This window comes from Histoplasma capsulatum, assembly GCF_000150115.1.
Source record: "Histoplasma capsulatum G186AR genomic scaffold supercont2.3, whole genome shotgun sequence".
NCBI lineage: Eukaryota > Fungi > Ascomycota > Eurotiomycetes > Onygenales > Ajellomycetaceae > Histoplasma > Histoplasma capsulatum.
Window position 1 is genome coordinate 1,729,671 of NW_025544803.1, and position 15,623 is coordinate 1,745,293.

Below are 15,623 nucleotides of genomic sequence, written 5' to 3' on the forward strand. Positions count from 1 at the left end.
AATGGGTACTACGATGCTAAATAATCTCGATCAATTCGTTTTAGCATCACAATATATTCTAGGATGGAATGGGGGTGCGTGGATCTTTAAATGACAATATTTTATTTAAACCCTGCATATTTTGATATTTAACATGGGACAGATTGATTCTAGTAATTTCATGTAGATTTTATTAACCCCCAGTTTTATGAACTATAAATTCTTTAACTGATTGTCACTTGTTGGGAGATGGGGTTGATGAATTGAAAAGCACAAGGACCAAACTCATGGTTAAAATGAACAATGCATCCAGTCAGAATGCCCTGTGTTGATGATATTGCGTGTGATGGGCAGCGGCGAATAATAAACAAAGACATGACAACCTGTAGTGACATAAATGTTGCAAGAGAGTTTGCACATAATTATTTCGCCTTTATTCCATACAGCTCCATGCCTTTCTCATGGCACTTTCTTTCCTTTGGTGATCTCAATCCCAGGTCTATTTATTCAACTGCTGCATGGCTCGCACACTTGCATGACTTTCTCGTACCATTATCCAGGATTTGACAGGAAGAGCGCGCCTAGAAAGATTGACGAAAGAGGATCGAGGTAAACAAAATTTCATCGGTAGGTAAAGTGGTCATGACAGTCCTTGTTACGTTTGTACGAGAAAGACCATAACTTGTCTGTCCCTGAGAAGGAAACAAGGAGGCTGCGTACATAAGACTCCAAGAGTATCGATTTCACAAGCCAGAGATGCTGATCCTCATTTCCGTACAGACAACAGTAGGGAAGAAATCGTTCGTGGAGCACAGCTAAATACGATGGTGAAGCTGAACTATACAGGAGTGAGCAAAGCAATCTATATCGGATTTTGCATTTTACAAGGATGGGTACTGATAGCTGAAACACGAAACAGCGGAAAGTCCAGGGCTTGAAGGCTGGACAGGCAGTGTCGAAAGATCTTGTATAATACTCCTATTTCTGCCAAAAGCTGGTTTAGAAAAATGCAACTGGACAGATGCCTAATATATGAATAATAGAGAAAAAGGATCCCTCCTGGACTCGGGTCAAGGGCTGCGGCCAGAGATCCTCACGTTGAAATCGATCTGACAGGAAAAGAACTCACTGATGAGGGATTTGCTGCCTTCATTGACGATCTTATAACCTGTATTCAGTATCGCGACAAGCAGCACCCCGATGGAATTGTCCGGTTGACTGAGCTTGTGCTCAAGGGAAATGCGTTGACTGTGGCTTCCATGAGGAAGCTGGGCCAAGTTGTTGCACTCAGCAGTGACTGCTTAGCACAGCTGGACATATCAGATAATCAAATTTCTGTTTCTTTTCGGGAAGAGAGGGAGTCCTGGCAGGCTTTCTTGGAGTCATTTCAAGGATGTTATGTGCTGAGGAAGGTTGATTTCAGCAACAATCCTCTCGGGGGAGCGGGATTTGATGTGCTTGCTAGAGTATATGCGCACAGTGATTTGGATTTTATCGAACCTCTGGCCAATAGGACTTCGCAGAATCAGGCCGATCCTGATGCAGTTGACGCCCTCAGGAAAGCGGTGGATGTCGTCGTACTTGGAGAAGAGAAGGAGAACAGGAAGCCGCCAAGCCAAGCTGCGAATATAGAAAAAGGACATGAGGTCCACCAAGGTACGACACCAGCGCATTCTGTTAACTTCAACGAGCTAATAATGAGTTCAAGATTCATCGAAAGCCTGGGGTTCTCAGGTTGATTGGCACGGAGCCCAGCCAACAGACAATCTGAATTATAGGAGCACGAGAGGCCTTCGATCGGTGCCATATCTAATTTTCTCGAATTGCTGCACGACAAATGCGTGTGCGTTTCACTTATGGGTTATCATCCTTTCGCACCGCCGGCCTGATATGCTCCTGGAGTTCCTCCCGCCCGGTAAATCGGTGATACCAGCAGAGCAGACTAACCCAGTGAATGGCATTGTATACACACCTAATGAAAAATTAAGTGAACTCGGAAGAAGACTACTTGAACTGGGAAACGAGTATCGTGTGCAAGAATCCGACACTGACGCAGAAGAAACAGAAGCCCAAGGCTTCGACAGCGAATTTAGAGAGTCCGATATCGCAAAGTATAGGGAGCTACGCAAAAAACACGAGATCGAAATGGAACGAGTGAAGAATCGCTTGCTTCTGGACATTTTTAGGACCGACGGTCCAGCAATTGCTGATATTTGGAGCATAGCATTCAAAATGATGAGGGTTGCCCGTGCAATCTTGCTCAACGATGGCACTAAGCTGAAACCGTCTGTTACCCTCGAGGATAAGAAACTAATGGAACCGTGCCTGACAAATGAAAATCTGACAAGCGACGATCCAATAAACCAACACCCGAAAATTGAAAACCCGAAAAATGGCTGTTGGAATCGGAACCCATCCGCGCAACGAAGCGAAAGTTTCCTAGAAGATTTCCCGACTATTCAAGAATCACTGGAAGGATATAGCCGAGAGGGATTGGCTCCAACCCGGGAAGAAACTCTTCGACAAGATGTAGGAAACTCGACGAGTCGCAAGATTCCTAGGAGTCGCAAAGATTCAATGGCTGGGGCCAAGAAGCAACCCGCAAAGGCTGAAGACAAGTTTGATATTGGTAGATTTGGCTTGCCAATGGACATATGGAGGAGGGTCATTGCGGACGCTATGGGCGGTTCTGAGTTATTGACAGTGGAACAGCAGATGAGAGTGCTTCGGTACGCATCTGACTGGGATGCAATCAAGCAGGAACTGCGAATTAGCGGGGGCACAGAGTTTGAACAGATATGGAAGATCTTGAGTTCGATGAGATGTTTGAGCTACACCCATCATTGACACATAAACACCAGTCATAAACGAACTCAATTCAACTCCAGGTGGGAAGGCAAGGTTTTCGGATTTGGGTGAATGAATACAAGTACTACTAGTGCTTAATGACACATAAGCGGGGGAATAACTCCCAAAGAGATAGTAATTATGGATATCCAAGCGGAAATAATAGCAATACATGTAGTAGTAAATGGCAAACATTTGGTTGATGACGGCGCGGTAAGGTCAGAGGTCAAAATTGCCGTTTCGGGCGGCGTCTCCGAATCCACGTGATTTTGCCGACTGATAGACGCCCTGATCCCTTTCAATAATCGATAATAATCAATAATTCTACATTTCCCAACATTGCATTTCCCAATTTTGGGCTGGAGATTGGGGATATTTCATGTACACTTGCTAAACCGAAAGGCAGGTTGATGATTTGTGTATACGTTTAAGCCGCGCATACTAGTATGGCCAGAACAAAAAGCGGCTCAGGAGCGAAAGCCCAGCCCGCCCTCGAAGATCCCACAGTTGCGCCTTCGACCTTCAACGACGGACTTCCTTTGCCGAAACTTTTCGTTTTCGACCTAGATTATACATTATGGCCATTTTGGGTCGACACCCATGTTAGTCCTCCTCTTAAAGCAAAGGACAATAACTCGCGATGCGTTGACAGGTATGGCCTTCTCTATGTCGCTTTCCCGGCCCCAGTATCCCGCTCGTGTCACAGATTGAACGTGACTTACCTGTAGTAGGTAATGACTGATCGCATCTTACCGGCGACTGACTTCTGATTTGTTTGATTCTGGGTTTGTTACAGGTGGGGTGAATCTTTCGCATTTTACCCCGCCGTATCCTCTATCTTGCATGCGTGTCGTTCGCGATCCATACCCATAGGGATTGCGTCGAGAACGTACGCTCCAGACATTGCTCGAGATATGCTTAAAACATTACATATCATACCATCGTTCTCGGATAACCCCACGGCAGCCAATAATCGCTCTGTCCGTGCTCTGGATTATTTTGACTATGTTCAGATTTTCCCCGGCGATAAGTCGCAACATTTCTCGCGAATACACCAAGCAAGTGGAATACGATATGAAGATATGTTGTTTTTTGACGATGAAGCAAGGAATAGAAATGTGCAGACGGAATTGGGAGTTTCGTTTTGCCTGGTGAGAGATGGGATGACACGTGAAGAGGTGGATCGTGGAGTCTGGGACTGGAGAAAAAAGTTGAACATTCAGGCTGGGGATAAAGACCAAGAAGTAGAAGTCGAATAGGGGAAGCTATTTGGCGATTGTATATAGTTTCATGATGATATATTTTTGATATCCGATTTGGTATCTGGTAAATGTAAATGCTCGTCTGGTATTTGTTTTCTTCATATTTTTCATATAAATCCCCACCTTATAAAGTATTTACATTTAATAAATATAATAGCACTACAAGTACTTGGTAATATCTCGAACTTTTATGAAAACGTGGCAGTTGCGAAGTTTCTATTCTGACTTCGCCGTCCATAAGATGCGGTTCCATGCTTATCGATAAGACATCCTTAACTACCCCAAACCTACTGACTACGGTTGTCCTCCCCGCATCTTTCGCACCTTAAATCAACATCTTGTTGTCAACCTACGAACAATTATACAACAACAAGAATGTCCGCGAACCAAGCCCACAGACACTCTTCCTCCCGCCATTCATCCTCACAAAAACCTACTAGCCCAAGCTATAAACCGCCCTTAACAACACATCCTTCCGCAACTATCTCGGAATCAGTGAGCTTCCAGGGCACCCATCCCATTTCTATCGGTGCAGGCACCGTCATACACCCGCGAACCAAATTCATCTCCTTCGAAGGGCCCATTAAAATCGGAAGTGGTTGCATTATAGGTGAAAAATCCATAATTGGTGGCCCTCAAACTTCTCCAACCCCCTTGACACCAACAACACGATCAATAGACACGACAACTTCTATAACACCTACAGCAACAACCATAGTCACTGTTGTGGAAAATTCTGTTCTTATCGGTCCCCTTGTTACCATTAGTGCTGGCACCCACATTTCCTCTGCTGCAACAGTCGACACTGCTGCCATCCTGGGCCAGCGCGTGCGTGTCGGTCAACACGCGAAGGTTTGTCCCGGTTGCTGCATTCCGGACGATGGCGTGGTTGACGCTTGGGTTGTGATATGGGGTGGTACTGGTAGTGGGAATAGGTTGCAGAGACGGAAAAGAGCGAATGGGCAACAACAGCAGCATGGCGATGAAGCGGTGCCTTGGTTCGGGTTAGGGGGAACGGTTGTGGAAAAGGGCCGGCTGGCAGTCCTGGAGAAAGAGAGGGAAGGGTTGACTAATCTGATTGGAGCAGTGAACATTGGTGGCGGAGCGAGGAGGAAGTGAGCTTGTAATTTTTATTGGTGTAGGCATTTTTTACTTTTGATTCTTTGGAGAGCGTACGATGATTCTCGCTTCGACTTTGCTCTGCGATTTAGCGACCTGATACCCTCGAGAATACCACTGTTTCTTCTGCACTTTGAACAATACTACAGCTAGAGGATGGGGATAAAGGAATCCAAGAAGGCTCATGAACATGCTTTTTGATCCGAATAGTGTACATACACAACAAAGTAGATATGGACAGAAATTTCGTCTGATTTATTCCTCACTCCGCAAGCGCAGATCAAGAAGAACCAAAAAGAGTATTAAACACAAGACAAAACGCTGGTGTAGAACTTATAGTGATAGGGAAAAAAACAGGAGAGGAAAAAAAAAAACAAAGAACGATCCCAGGTTTTAAAAAAGACATAACCCCTGAAGAAAAAAAAAGGAATGATATGCATACAAAGGAAAATCAATGATTTTTAGGATGAAACAAGGTATAACGTATCCACAGGCTTAGGATCCGGCACCGCCTCCGCGAATTCTCTTCCCGCTTCCGCTATCACTACCTTCCCCGCCATCATCTCTGGCTCGCTTGTTGCCCTGAGGAATGAACTGACGAGCGTGGGCATTGAGTGCACCACGGCCTCCTCTGGGACTGGGTTGGCTTTGTCCCTGGGGTAGATTGCTGGTCTGAACATTTTGAGCGCCACCACGACCCTGACCACCGCGGCCCCGAGCGCCGCCACGGGGTAAACCAGAGCCTCGACCTATGGCTTGTTGCTGTTGAGGTGGTTGACCTTGACCTTGCTGCTCGGTAGCTTGAGGGCCGAACGGATTATGTGGTTGGCTGGATGGCCCTCCCCGTCCTCTACCACCTCGAGCAATCGGTAACCCAGATTGGAGAGCACGAAGTACGCCCGGACCAGTGCCAATTGCTGGATGATGATTGCTCTGCGGAGGCCTGTTAGGGAGAGACGACGTAGCCTGGGACTGGTTGAGTTGTTGAGCGGGAGATGGTTGATTAGATGTACCTGGCTGCGAATGTTGTTGTTGCTGCTGTTCCGGCTGCTGTTGCTGTGCTGGCTGCTGTTGCTGTGCTGGCTGCTGCTGCTGTTGAGAGGCTTGTGCAGGAGCCACCTGCGTGGGTTTCGGGCTTCCAACAGTAGGTGCACGTTGAGCAGGGGCAGGAGATGGAGACGGTTGTGGTTGAGCTAGTTGAGGTTGCATCCGCGTTTGCGAATGAGCAGTTGGTGTCTGTGGGGTCGGGCTTGGAGGGTGAGCCGGAGATTCGGTTCGTGTTGGTTTTAGAGCTGGTGATTGGATTTGTTGCGGTTGGATTTGAGCAACTGGTGGTGGTTGGGCTGCCACAGCTACCGGCGCTGGTCGCGTAACCTTAGCAATCTCCCAAACTTCAACAACAGGTCTTTGTGGCGTTTCAACGGCGGCCTTCTGCAGGACTTCAAGTTTTGCCTGCGCATTTCTCGCGCGTCCCTCCGTCATGCTAAGTTTCGCCAACAACTTTTTCTCTGCCAGCTCAACAGCAGAGCCAATCTTCTGGTCTCGTTCTTTAATAATTGCGTCCCTTTCTTCACTGAACTTTTTCTCTAGCTCCTTAATGGCGTCTGCATCTGGTGTCGCTGCAATCTGTACCTCTTTGTTCGCCATGGCCGCTCTTTCTTTTGTGACCGCATTCTTGATGTTGTTTCGAACGATAGCCCTGATCGTCTCGTTTTTAGCAACAAGCTCCCTTGCCTGAGCATCAGTAAGATCAGGAACGCCGTCTGGTTTAGCAGCCGATGAAACAGCAGATTCGAGTTCTTGTTGGTGGCTCGCTTTCAGCTTTTCAACTTCTTCTTTGTGAAGTGTTTTGTACTCAGCAAGTTTGTTATTCAGCGTCTCCTTCATTTTATCAACCCGCTCCTTGACCTTTTGATCAATTGTCGCTTCCTTTTCAGCAAGCGCAGCCTCTAGTCTTTGGATTTTTTCTTCAAGGGCTTTAATTTTCTCAACGTTGGCAGAATCATTCGTTGGGGGCATTATTGGCTGCGCAGCAGGCGGCTGTTGCGCATCCGTTACGTTTTGGCTTACGGCGATGGGAGCGGGGACAGGAGCGGGTACCCCATCATCTGCTGGTAACTTCGCCTTTAGCGCATTGAGTTCTTCCTTTGTGCGGTCCAATTCGAGTTGGATAACTTCCTTTTCCTGAATTGCTGTATTTAACTCCACTTGCTTGGCTTGAATTCGAGAAGATAGCTCCTTCGATCTCGCTTTAAATTGGTCTGTGAGGGTTGAGCGCATGGTTTGAATTCGTTCCTCTCCCTGCTTGACCTGGGTTGACAATGTTGTTACCTGCGCCTGATGTTCATCTCTAGCGGAAACAGCTTCGTTGCGCTCCTTTTCTAATGCAGCAAGCTTCTCTTTGAGCGCCTCCATTTCCACAGGATCGACACGATCATATTTTTGCAGAATATTTTGAGTCCGTTGCTGCCATCTGTCCCTATCTTCCTGTAGCAGTTTAAACTCTCCGTCCTTCGTTTCCACAATGTTTTCTAATTCGCGGATACGAGTTTCTAGTGGACCAATGCGTTGAGTTAGTTCTTCTACACGAGCAGACTTCTCTGCTAGAGCAGCTTCCGCTTGTTTTGCTTGATTCCTGAGGGTGACACTACTCTCCCGGAAGAGATTTAGTTCATTGAGGGTATCCATTAGCTTTTTGTGGTTCAGCATATTATGTTCAGAATCAGCTTCCGCACGACGCTGTTGTTCAAGCTTAAGACGGGTATCATCAAGTTGAGATTGTGCGTAGTCGAGCTGCTGGCGGAGGCGTTTGGCCTCCTGCGTTGACAAATGATATTGGACATCAACAATTTCTTTTTCCCTTCTCAGGAATTTGATAACCTCCTGTAGTCCTTCTAGGCTAGATGAGGACGACCCAGTCTCATCGGCTTCTTCTGGCATACTCTCCTTATCGCGCTGTAGAGTTGAAATTTGCCGGGTAATGTTTTCAAGCTGCTGATGAAGCAGAGTATTTTGATTTGCGACCTCCTCGCGACGTCTATTAAGCTCCGTTATTTCTCTTTCGTATCTACCCTTCATTTCATTCCAGTTTTCCTCCTCTCTTAGAAGGTTGTTTTTGGCGGATTCGGCTTGGGTTCTTAAGTCGACTACCTCAAGTTTAAGCTCGCTAGCTTCGGCTCTAACCATCTGGAGATTTTTGGCTGCTTCGGCATGTTTCACAAGCTCATTTTCGTAATTTTGTTGAGCATGCTGGGCAATTTCTGCTTGTGCTTTAAGGTCTTGTTGATGGTACTGAGCGGCTGCAGCGTATCGCTCGTCTTGCTCCTTGAGCCTAGAAATTTCGGCCTCCAGCATTGACTTTTGGTCGTCAAACCGGCGTTGGGAGTCAGCTTCCTGGTCACGAAGTTTCGATAATTCATCATTAGTCATAGCAAGTTCTGATGTAATTTCTTCGACACGCTTTTGCAATTCGGATATTTCCCCATCTTTCTCTTCAAGCAAGCGATTAGTATCTTCTTGGTATTGTTCATTTGTATCAGTAACGGACTGGAGACGCTCCTCAGTGGATTGGCTGATGGCCTTATAATCCTCCACCTGTTCCTTCGCGTGTTCGAGTTCAGATTTTGCCAACTCAAGATCCCGCTTTAATTCGGAAACTTCAAAGGCCAACTCTTGCTCTCGGCTTAGCCCACCCTCATCCGCTGCTGCGTTGGGTTCGGTATCGGGAGGAGCGGGAGGAGCAGCGGCAGTCGCGACGATAGGTTTCCGTTGCAAAACTTCCAATCTTTCTTCCGCACTCTTAAGCTCCACCGATAGCTCGTCAACTCTTGACTGCAAATGGTCACGAGTGGATTTTGTGTTGATGAGCTCCTCACGAACTGCGCTAAGGCTGGTAACCAAATCGTCAATTCTCTTTTGATTTTGGCTATTTTCGTACTCCCTCCGTAGCGTTGATTTCTTAGCTTCCTCCATTTCCTCGTTGAGTTTTCGCTTGGTGGTTTGTAATTCGGATTCTAAATTCTCAACGGTTGACTGAAGGCGTCGGCGACTTTCCGATTCTAAGTGCTCCCGTTCATTCAACATGGATTGGAGGTTGGCATTAAGAGAGTCGAGACGAGCACGTTCGTTGAGCAGGGACTCATTGTCCTCCATCAATCGCTTCTCAATTTTTTTCCAGAGCTCCTTCTCCGCTTTTAGGTTTTCCGTTTCTCGTCGCTGACTATCAACAAGCCCCCTTGCCTCCACCAGGTCCTCTGCAACTTGTTGAGTCCTTAAGTCTTGTTTGTTCGCATTTTCCATGAGAATAGCGTGCCGTTTCTGAAGCTCAACATTTTCTCCCTTAAGTAAATTGAAGTTGGACTGAAGAAGCTCGGCGCGTTGCACAGCAGCGGCCAATTGGCTATTCGAACGACTGATTTCACTTTGTAACTCACTATTTTTCCTCGTAAGATCGTTGACTTGCTGTTTCAGAGAGGAATGGTCCGTTGCTGTTTCTTGCCGGAATGAATCAAAGTTAGCTTGCAATTTTCGTAAAAGTTCGGTATAGTCTGGACTTTCTTGGGATTGCGCGACGGCATCGCCAGTAGCAATCGGGGCGACTGCGCCCAAAGGCAGAGACTGTGAGAAGGGATTCGTAGATTCCCCTGTTTCTCGGCGACGTGTAAGCATGCTGCGGAACGTGTCTCTTTCTTTGATGTAACTCTTTGTTTGGGCGATAAGGTTTGCCATTTCATCCCGATATGTTTGTACCCTAACACGTAACTCCTTCAGTTCCTCTTGATCCTTCTGGTAAGATTCACTCTTCCGACGAGCCTCCTCTCCCTCCATCTTATCACCAAGATCCCGGAGCATCCTCCGTAGCGTGACATTTTGCTGTTGGAGTTCGTTCACATTTTTGAATGTCGTTAAGTGGAGAGTGATAAAACGGCCAGTTTCGTTCAAGTCCTGTGATGAATCGTCCATTTCACCCTGGGCAATCTTCTCTAGCTCTGCCCTGTCATAACCCTTTTCGCCTGATCCAAGTAAATGTACTTCCATAACCAAGACCTTAACCTGACAACTCAAATCCCTCAACTGCTGTCTCAATATCTGTCCTTCGCGTTCCAATCCTTCCACCTGTCCCTGCCATTTGCGAGCTTCCCTCGTTGCATCATCTCTTTCTTTCCCAGCCGTGTCCAATATGTTCGACATTTCTACGACAGCGGCCTCCAACCGTGAATGATCCGCGCGAAGCTCATCAATTTCAGGTTTGCTTGACTCGAGGTCCTGCACCATTTCATCCATAGTCGCTTTCAACTCCTGATTGTTTCGCTGCTCGGCAGCGAGAAGCGTCCGCATTTTATCATACTCGCTATACATTTGCGTCAGGGTTAAACTGCCTTTGGTACGCGATGTCCTGGGTGAGAATGAACCAACTGGGGTGCCTGGCCTGAGGGGCGTGGAAAGTCCGGCTCCATTAACCCCCAGTCCCGGGCTCATTGGCTGGTGTCGCGCAGCAGAAATTTCGGACTGTAGCTCCCTGACATTAAGTTCAAGCTCGGCAACACGACGTTCTGCGGCCTCCTTGTCAGAATGCTCAGTTTCAATCTCAGCTCGTAACCTAGAGATCTCTTCTGCGGCATCATCTCTCATCTTTTCTAACGCCAATTGGCATTCTTTTACGCGTCGCTTGGCAGTCTCGGCGGATGTCTGTTGCAATTGTGCTAGCCTACTTGAGCTATCAAGTTCGATTCGGAAAGATTCTGTGGCCTGAATGGCTTCTTCCTTGAGCTGTTGAATGGTGGAGAGTGAGTCTTCGTACTTCTGCTCAACCTCATCCAGACGGGATTTGAGATTGTTTTCGCTGCGTCTTAAGGCATCAATATTAGAGTTGGCATCCTCGTTTAGCCGTTGCAGCTCAGAAATGCGAGCGCTCTTTTCCTTCCGGAACTTCAGATACTCCCCGGATTTTGTTTTCAGCTCATTCTCGAACCATTCGTTATTTTTTTTCAGAAGTTCCAGCTCTTGTTGTAGGCTTTGTTCGCGGAAACGTGTACTTGAGGAGGCGGAGTTCGCAGCCTGCAACTTTTGCTCTAGGGTCGCGACCTCGCGCCGTAATTCGATTGTTTTCTTATGTTGAGTTGAAAGATCATCCGCTAACTTATCATACGCATTGGATTTGGACTCTAGTAGTGCAAGAGTATCGCGATTTGAAGTTTCTAGCGAATCGATTCGAGATTTTAGACTACTAAATTCAGTTTCACTGGCACTTGTAGACGACCTCAGAGATGCGAGTTCAGATTCTAAGCTCGACCGCGAATTATCTATTTCAAATTTGTCAGTAGATTAATAACAGAATAATGCATATCATTAAATATTACCTGATTCTTGAAGCTTGCCGCGAAGACTGGCGATTTCCGCTAAGCCTTTTTCGACAGAGTTTTTGAGAACTTTCACTTTTGATTCACCACTGCGAACAGCATTTTCGAGCTCAACGTCCAGCCGTAGTTTATCAGACTTCAGTTCCTCTGCCTCACGAGCCTTGGTGGAGATGCTTTCCAGGAGCTGGTTGACTAGTTCGACTGTCGGATTTTGCGACAGCGTGTTGAGAGAGGCTTCGGGGATGGAGTAATGGGAAGAGAGGAAGGGAATATCGACCGCAACCGTAGCCATGGCTGCGACCAAAGATCCAAGCTCGTACGGTTAAAAACTAGTTGCAGCAGGCCACAGATGATATTTTGTTGCTCTCTCAACGAGCCCGACGGGGAGCTAGCAGGATCAAAACAAATCGGGGTATGGGCGGTTGCTGGTGCTGCCTCAGCAAATTCAGTATAAGACACAGCGCCCATAAAACAGGATCGCCTTTATCTCATGGTAATTTAATTAGAGATGAGACCCGCAACTTGAATTAAAAAAGAAAAAGGAGATAAAAAAGACCTAGGCTGTACAGCTCTCTTCATCTGTTAGATGTTGCAGATATGAAGGATTGGGCTAAGAAAATAGTCACGGGGGCTGGTGACTGATTTTATAATCACGTGATATTTAAATTGGTCAGCACTTTTCGCCCTAGATAGAGCCTGGCCTGCTTCAAACCAGGAAAACATTCATCTTGGATGGATGGCACCAATTTGATCAGACAATACATTCAGGCCTACCATTTACTTCCTATCCATTCGCTCGCGTCGCACTTACGATTGTCAACTTTCAAACAATGTAGATGCGCCAGTCAGGACCTCAGCGTGTACTGAGCAGTAACTCACTCCGCCTCTCCAATTTTGTTTGCACTCCGGCACCGCATCATGTCCTACTTTCAGAATCAGATCAACCAGTTCAGCAGCAACGTTGTATCTGCTGCGAGTCGTCTCCCGCAAGACCGACGAACGGCCGGAGGTAATCTCGCTGCCGCCGGATCCTCCTCCGTTGCTACTTCTACCACTGCACAGGCAGTTAGATCGTCGTCTACGAACGCTGTCGCAAATGGTCGCCGACACGATGCGGATACCGTCTATTCTCAACCGGCCAACACTGGCACGGGCAAGGATATCATGACCCAGGTCGTGTTCGCTATTGACCATATGAAAAGCAAGGACTACGCGCTCAAGTTCGCAGATATCCTATCTTATCTCTCGCTACAGCAACAGGGACATGACCCTGGTTACATTCAGGCACTGAAGCGTATTCTCCAGTCCCATGATAAGGTGGAATATGATCCCTCTGGCGCTAATGGTGAGGGTACCTTCCGGTTTAAGCCTCCGCATAACATCCGCTCAGCGGAGCAATTGCTTCGGAAGCTTCAGTCCCAGCCGACGGCGCAGGGCATGAGTGTGCGTGAGCTACGGGAAGGGTGGCCGAATATCGTTCAGGCCATCGATAAGCTAGAGGAGGAAGGAAAACTACTTGTTACCCGAAATAAAAAGGACAACCAGCCTAAGATGGTGTGGGCGAATGACCCTTCCCTCATTCAGCATTTTGACCCTGAGTTCCGCCAGATTTGGGAGAAAATCAAGATCCCCGACCAACAGACGGTAACTGATGAGTTGGAGAAGGCCGGAATTACATCTACAAGCAAGAATAAGGTAACCAAACCAAAACCGAAGGTCGAGCATAAAAAGGTGAAGAAGGCACGGAGAAGTGGGAAGACCACGAATACACATATGGTCGGAGTTTTGAGGGATTACTCTCACCTCAAGAGATGATGAATGAATTTATAGATTTCATGATGAGTTTGTATTTTTGCTTTGAAACGACAGTTTCCCCCAAAATATCTGCACCAGAAGACGTTGCGAAACCAAGAACAGATGGGAATTAAAAATTAATTTCGTTTATTATCTTCTTACTGTTTGCATTACTTTGGAAAGGAGTTTGGTGTCAGTATGATGGGCTCACTTCTTTCCTTTGCCTTAGGATTGAGCTATCTTAGGTATATGTTATGCTCTCCTGGGTATTGATTTCGGTTGACGTCAGTTTTATTACTATGTACACCATCCCTCAATACCAATATTAGGATTTACCAAATCACAATCAAGAAATTATCACCCCAACTAGATGGGAGCTCCGTTTTATTGTTATTTCTTAAAATTAACGCTTGAAACGGTTAACCACTTGATACATAATAGTCTGCGTCATTGGAATTGTATTTACGTGATCAATACTAAATGAGTTCTTCTAATCCAGGTCTGGGAAGTTAGGATACCACCTGGGCAAGATCCAACTGCCCACCGCTCAATAGCCGATTCCTTTTGATGGAGATGGGTCACAAAATCCTATCAGGCACAAAACTCGATCGAATAGAGTTGCCAACAGAGTATCACGTCAGCCGTAATATGGATAAATGGAATGAAATAACAAAATACAAGTAAGAGCCCTCATCGAACAAGCAACGACGCTTGGTTGAAAGGAAAAACTAATGCTTCCCATTCACTACCACCTTCCCTTCCAATCCCTGTACCCTTATCAAATACTTCCTCAAATCCTCAATTGTGCACACCTTCACACCCCACCTCTTCCCAAACTCCAAACATCTTTCGGCCCTCATCATGCCATTGCCCTCCATCGCTGCCACCCCTTCTACCTCCTCTCCATCCTCAACTAGTTCACAAATAACAGCCGCCTCTGGCTTTCCTACCAGTCTACAGAACTCTACCGCCGCCTCTGTATGACCAGGTCTTTCAAGAACACCGCCGGATTTAGCTTGTAACGGTAGAATGTGTCCTGGTCGACGGAAGTGGGTAGCTTGGACATCTGGTCGGGCAAGGGTGCGGCAGGTAAGCGCCCGGTCATGCGCAGAGATCCCCGTGGTGACAGACGGGTCCGTGGCATCAATGGATATTGTGTAGGCTGTGCCGTTTGGATCGGCATTTTCAAGGACCATTTGGGGCAGATTAAGATGCGTGCAGAGGGAGGCCGGGATGGGGCAGCAGATGTAGCCACTATTATTTTGGGGGGTGCTTTGGTTAGACATTTACTGTTCTCAACTGGATCTGAGAAAGAAAATGGAATTTAGGGCAAGTCAAGGCAGGAGAGAAATATAATGTGAAACATACCTGGTCCACCGTATCATGAACGCCATTTTAGACGCAGTCATCGAGTCCGCAGCTATAATCAGGTCCCCCTCATTCTCCCTGTTTTGGGAATCCAGGACTATGATAAACTCTCCATTTCCTATATATAACGAAAATGCAGGTATTAGATTCCTTTCTTTGCTTCTTTATTTCTCCTCTTTGTACTGGTTTTCACGAGTTTGACCCTGCGGAATTGAGATTGGTGACTCATGGACAAATACTATTCACAAGAAGAGAACTGGAGCTTTTCTTTCTTACCGAACGCTTCTATCGACTCTTCAATCGTATTGAACCGCAGACCCTCATCTACTTTCGAAGGCATAAGTGCAATTGTGCTTCCCGTTAGCAGCCAGAGTTCCAGGCAGATATTGCGACCAGTGGTGTTCAGAAAGCCCAGTAACAGAAGATGTTACAGAACCTTTAGTTTATGTTGATAGGTAATTCCTCCGTTTCAAATGCGAAGTGGAAATGAGAATATGAACGACCGTGGGAATTGTATTCGAGGTGATATATATAAGGATAGACACCGGCGCACCTCAAAAATGTTGATTAGTGAACAACGGAAGAAAAATTAATAATTCGTGGCGCTGATTCCCGTTACATGCCGTCGCAAGGACGGAGGGGGACTGCTTCCTGTTGCGGGCTAGCGCACGGCATAAAATATGCCTCGGCTGCCGACATGCTAGGAGAACGTCCAGCACCACAAGCGTTATCTGTAATCAGCTCCGGTGGACCTGCATCCTCCTTGCGCCTTAAAATCTTTGGCACATGGGTAAAAGCACGAAAATATGGTATATTGTTTATGAGTAGGTGTAAGATACGACTATCTATAGGTAGTAAAATTAACGCTCGTGGTCATTCCAATCTTCCGTGATTC

At 46.7% G+C, this 15,623-nt stretch overlaps 6 protein-coding genes across 6 annotated transcripts; 4 read left to right on the forward strand and 2 right to left on the reverse strand.

Moving 5' to 3' along the window:
• Position 1: 1 nt before the first annotated feature.
• Positions 2 to 2,898, forward strand: HCBG_02736 (leucine rich repeat domain-containing protein; the record flags this gene model as incomplete). The annotated part of the gene is made up of 6 exons (XM_045429785.1): positions 2 to 74; positions 565 to 606; positions 760 to 827; positions 1,023 to 1,635; positions 1,688 to 2,708; positions 2,868 to 2,898. 6 exons carry the CDS (start codon positions 2 to 4, stop codon positions 2,896 to 2,898), a joined length of 1,848 nt encoding a protein of 615 aa, XP_045289680.1.
• A 374-nt stretch (positions 2,899 to 3,272) lies between these two features.
• On the forward strand, positions 3,273 to 4,085 carry HCBG_02737 (Mg-dependent acid phosphatase; the record flags this gene model as incomplete). Its single annotated transcript, XM_045429786.1, has 2 exons — positions 3,273 to 3,478; positions 3,623 to 4,085. 2 exons carry the CDS (start codon positions 3,273 to 3,275, stop codon positions 4,083 to 4,085), a joined length of 669 nt encoding a protein of 222 aa, XP_045289681.1.
• Positions 4,086 to 4,334: 249 nt separating this feature from the next.
• Positions 4,335 to 5,207, forward strand: HCBG_02738 (transferase hexapeptide domain-containing protein; the record flags this gene model as incomplete). The annotated part of the gene is made up of 1 exon (XM_045429787.1): positions 4,335 to 5,207. The coding sequence occupies one exon, from the start codon at positions 4,464 to 4,466 to the stop codon at positions 5,205 to 5,207; it is 744 nt and encodes a 247-aa protein (XP_045289682.1).
• A 495-nt stretch (positions 5,208 to 5,702) lies between these two features.
• On the reverse strand, positions 5,703 to 11,858 carry HCBG_02739 (uncharacterized protein; the record flags this gene model as incomplete). Its single annotated transcript, XM_045429788.1, has 2 exons — positions 5,703 to 11,509; positions 11,567 to 11,858. The coding sequence occupies 2 exons, from the start codon at positions 11,856 to 11,858 to the stop codon at positions 5,703 to 5,705; spliced, it is 6,099 nt and encodes a 2,032-aa protein (XP_045289683.1).
• Positions 11,859 to 12,316: 458 nt separating this feature from the next.
• Positions 12,317 to 13,704, forward strand: HCBG_02740 (transcription initiation factor IIE subunit beta; the record flags this gene model as incomplete). Its single annotated transcript, XM_045429789.1, has 1 exon — positions 12,317 to 13,704. The coding sequence occupies one exon, from the start codon at positions 12,485 to 12,487 to the stop codon at positions 13,379 to 13,381; it is 897 nt and encodes a 298-aa protein (XP_045289684.1).
• Positions 13,705 to 13,989: 285 nt separating this feature from the next.
• Positions 13,990 to 15,068, reverse strand: HCBG_02741 (3,4-dihydroxy-2-butanone 4-phosphate synthase; the record flags this gene model as incomplete). Its single annotated transcript, XM_045429790.1, has 3 exons — positions 13,990 to 14,614; positions 14,729 to 14,846; positions 15,005 to 15,068. 3 exons carry the CDS (start codon positions 15,066 to 15,068, stop codon positions 14,089 to 14,091), a joined length of 708 nt encoding a protein of 235 aa, XP_045289685.1.
• Positions 15,069 to 15,623: the final 555 nt, after the last annotated feature.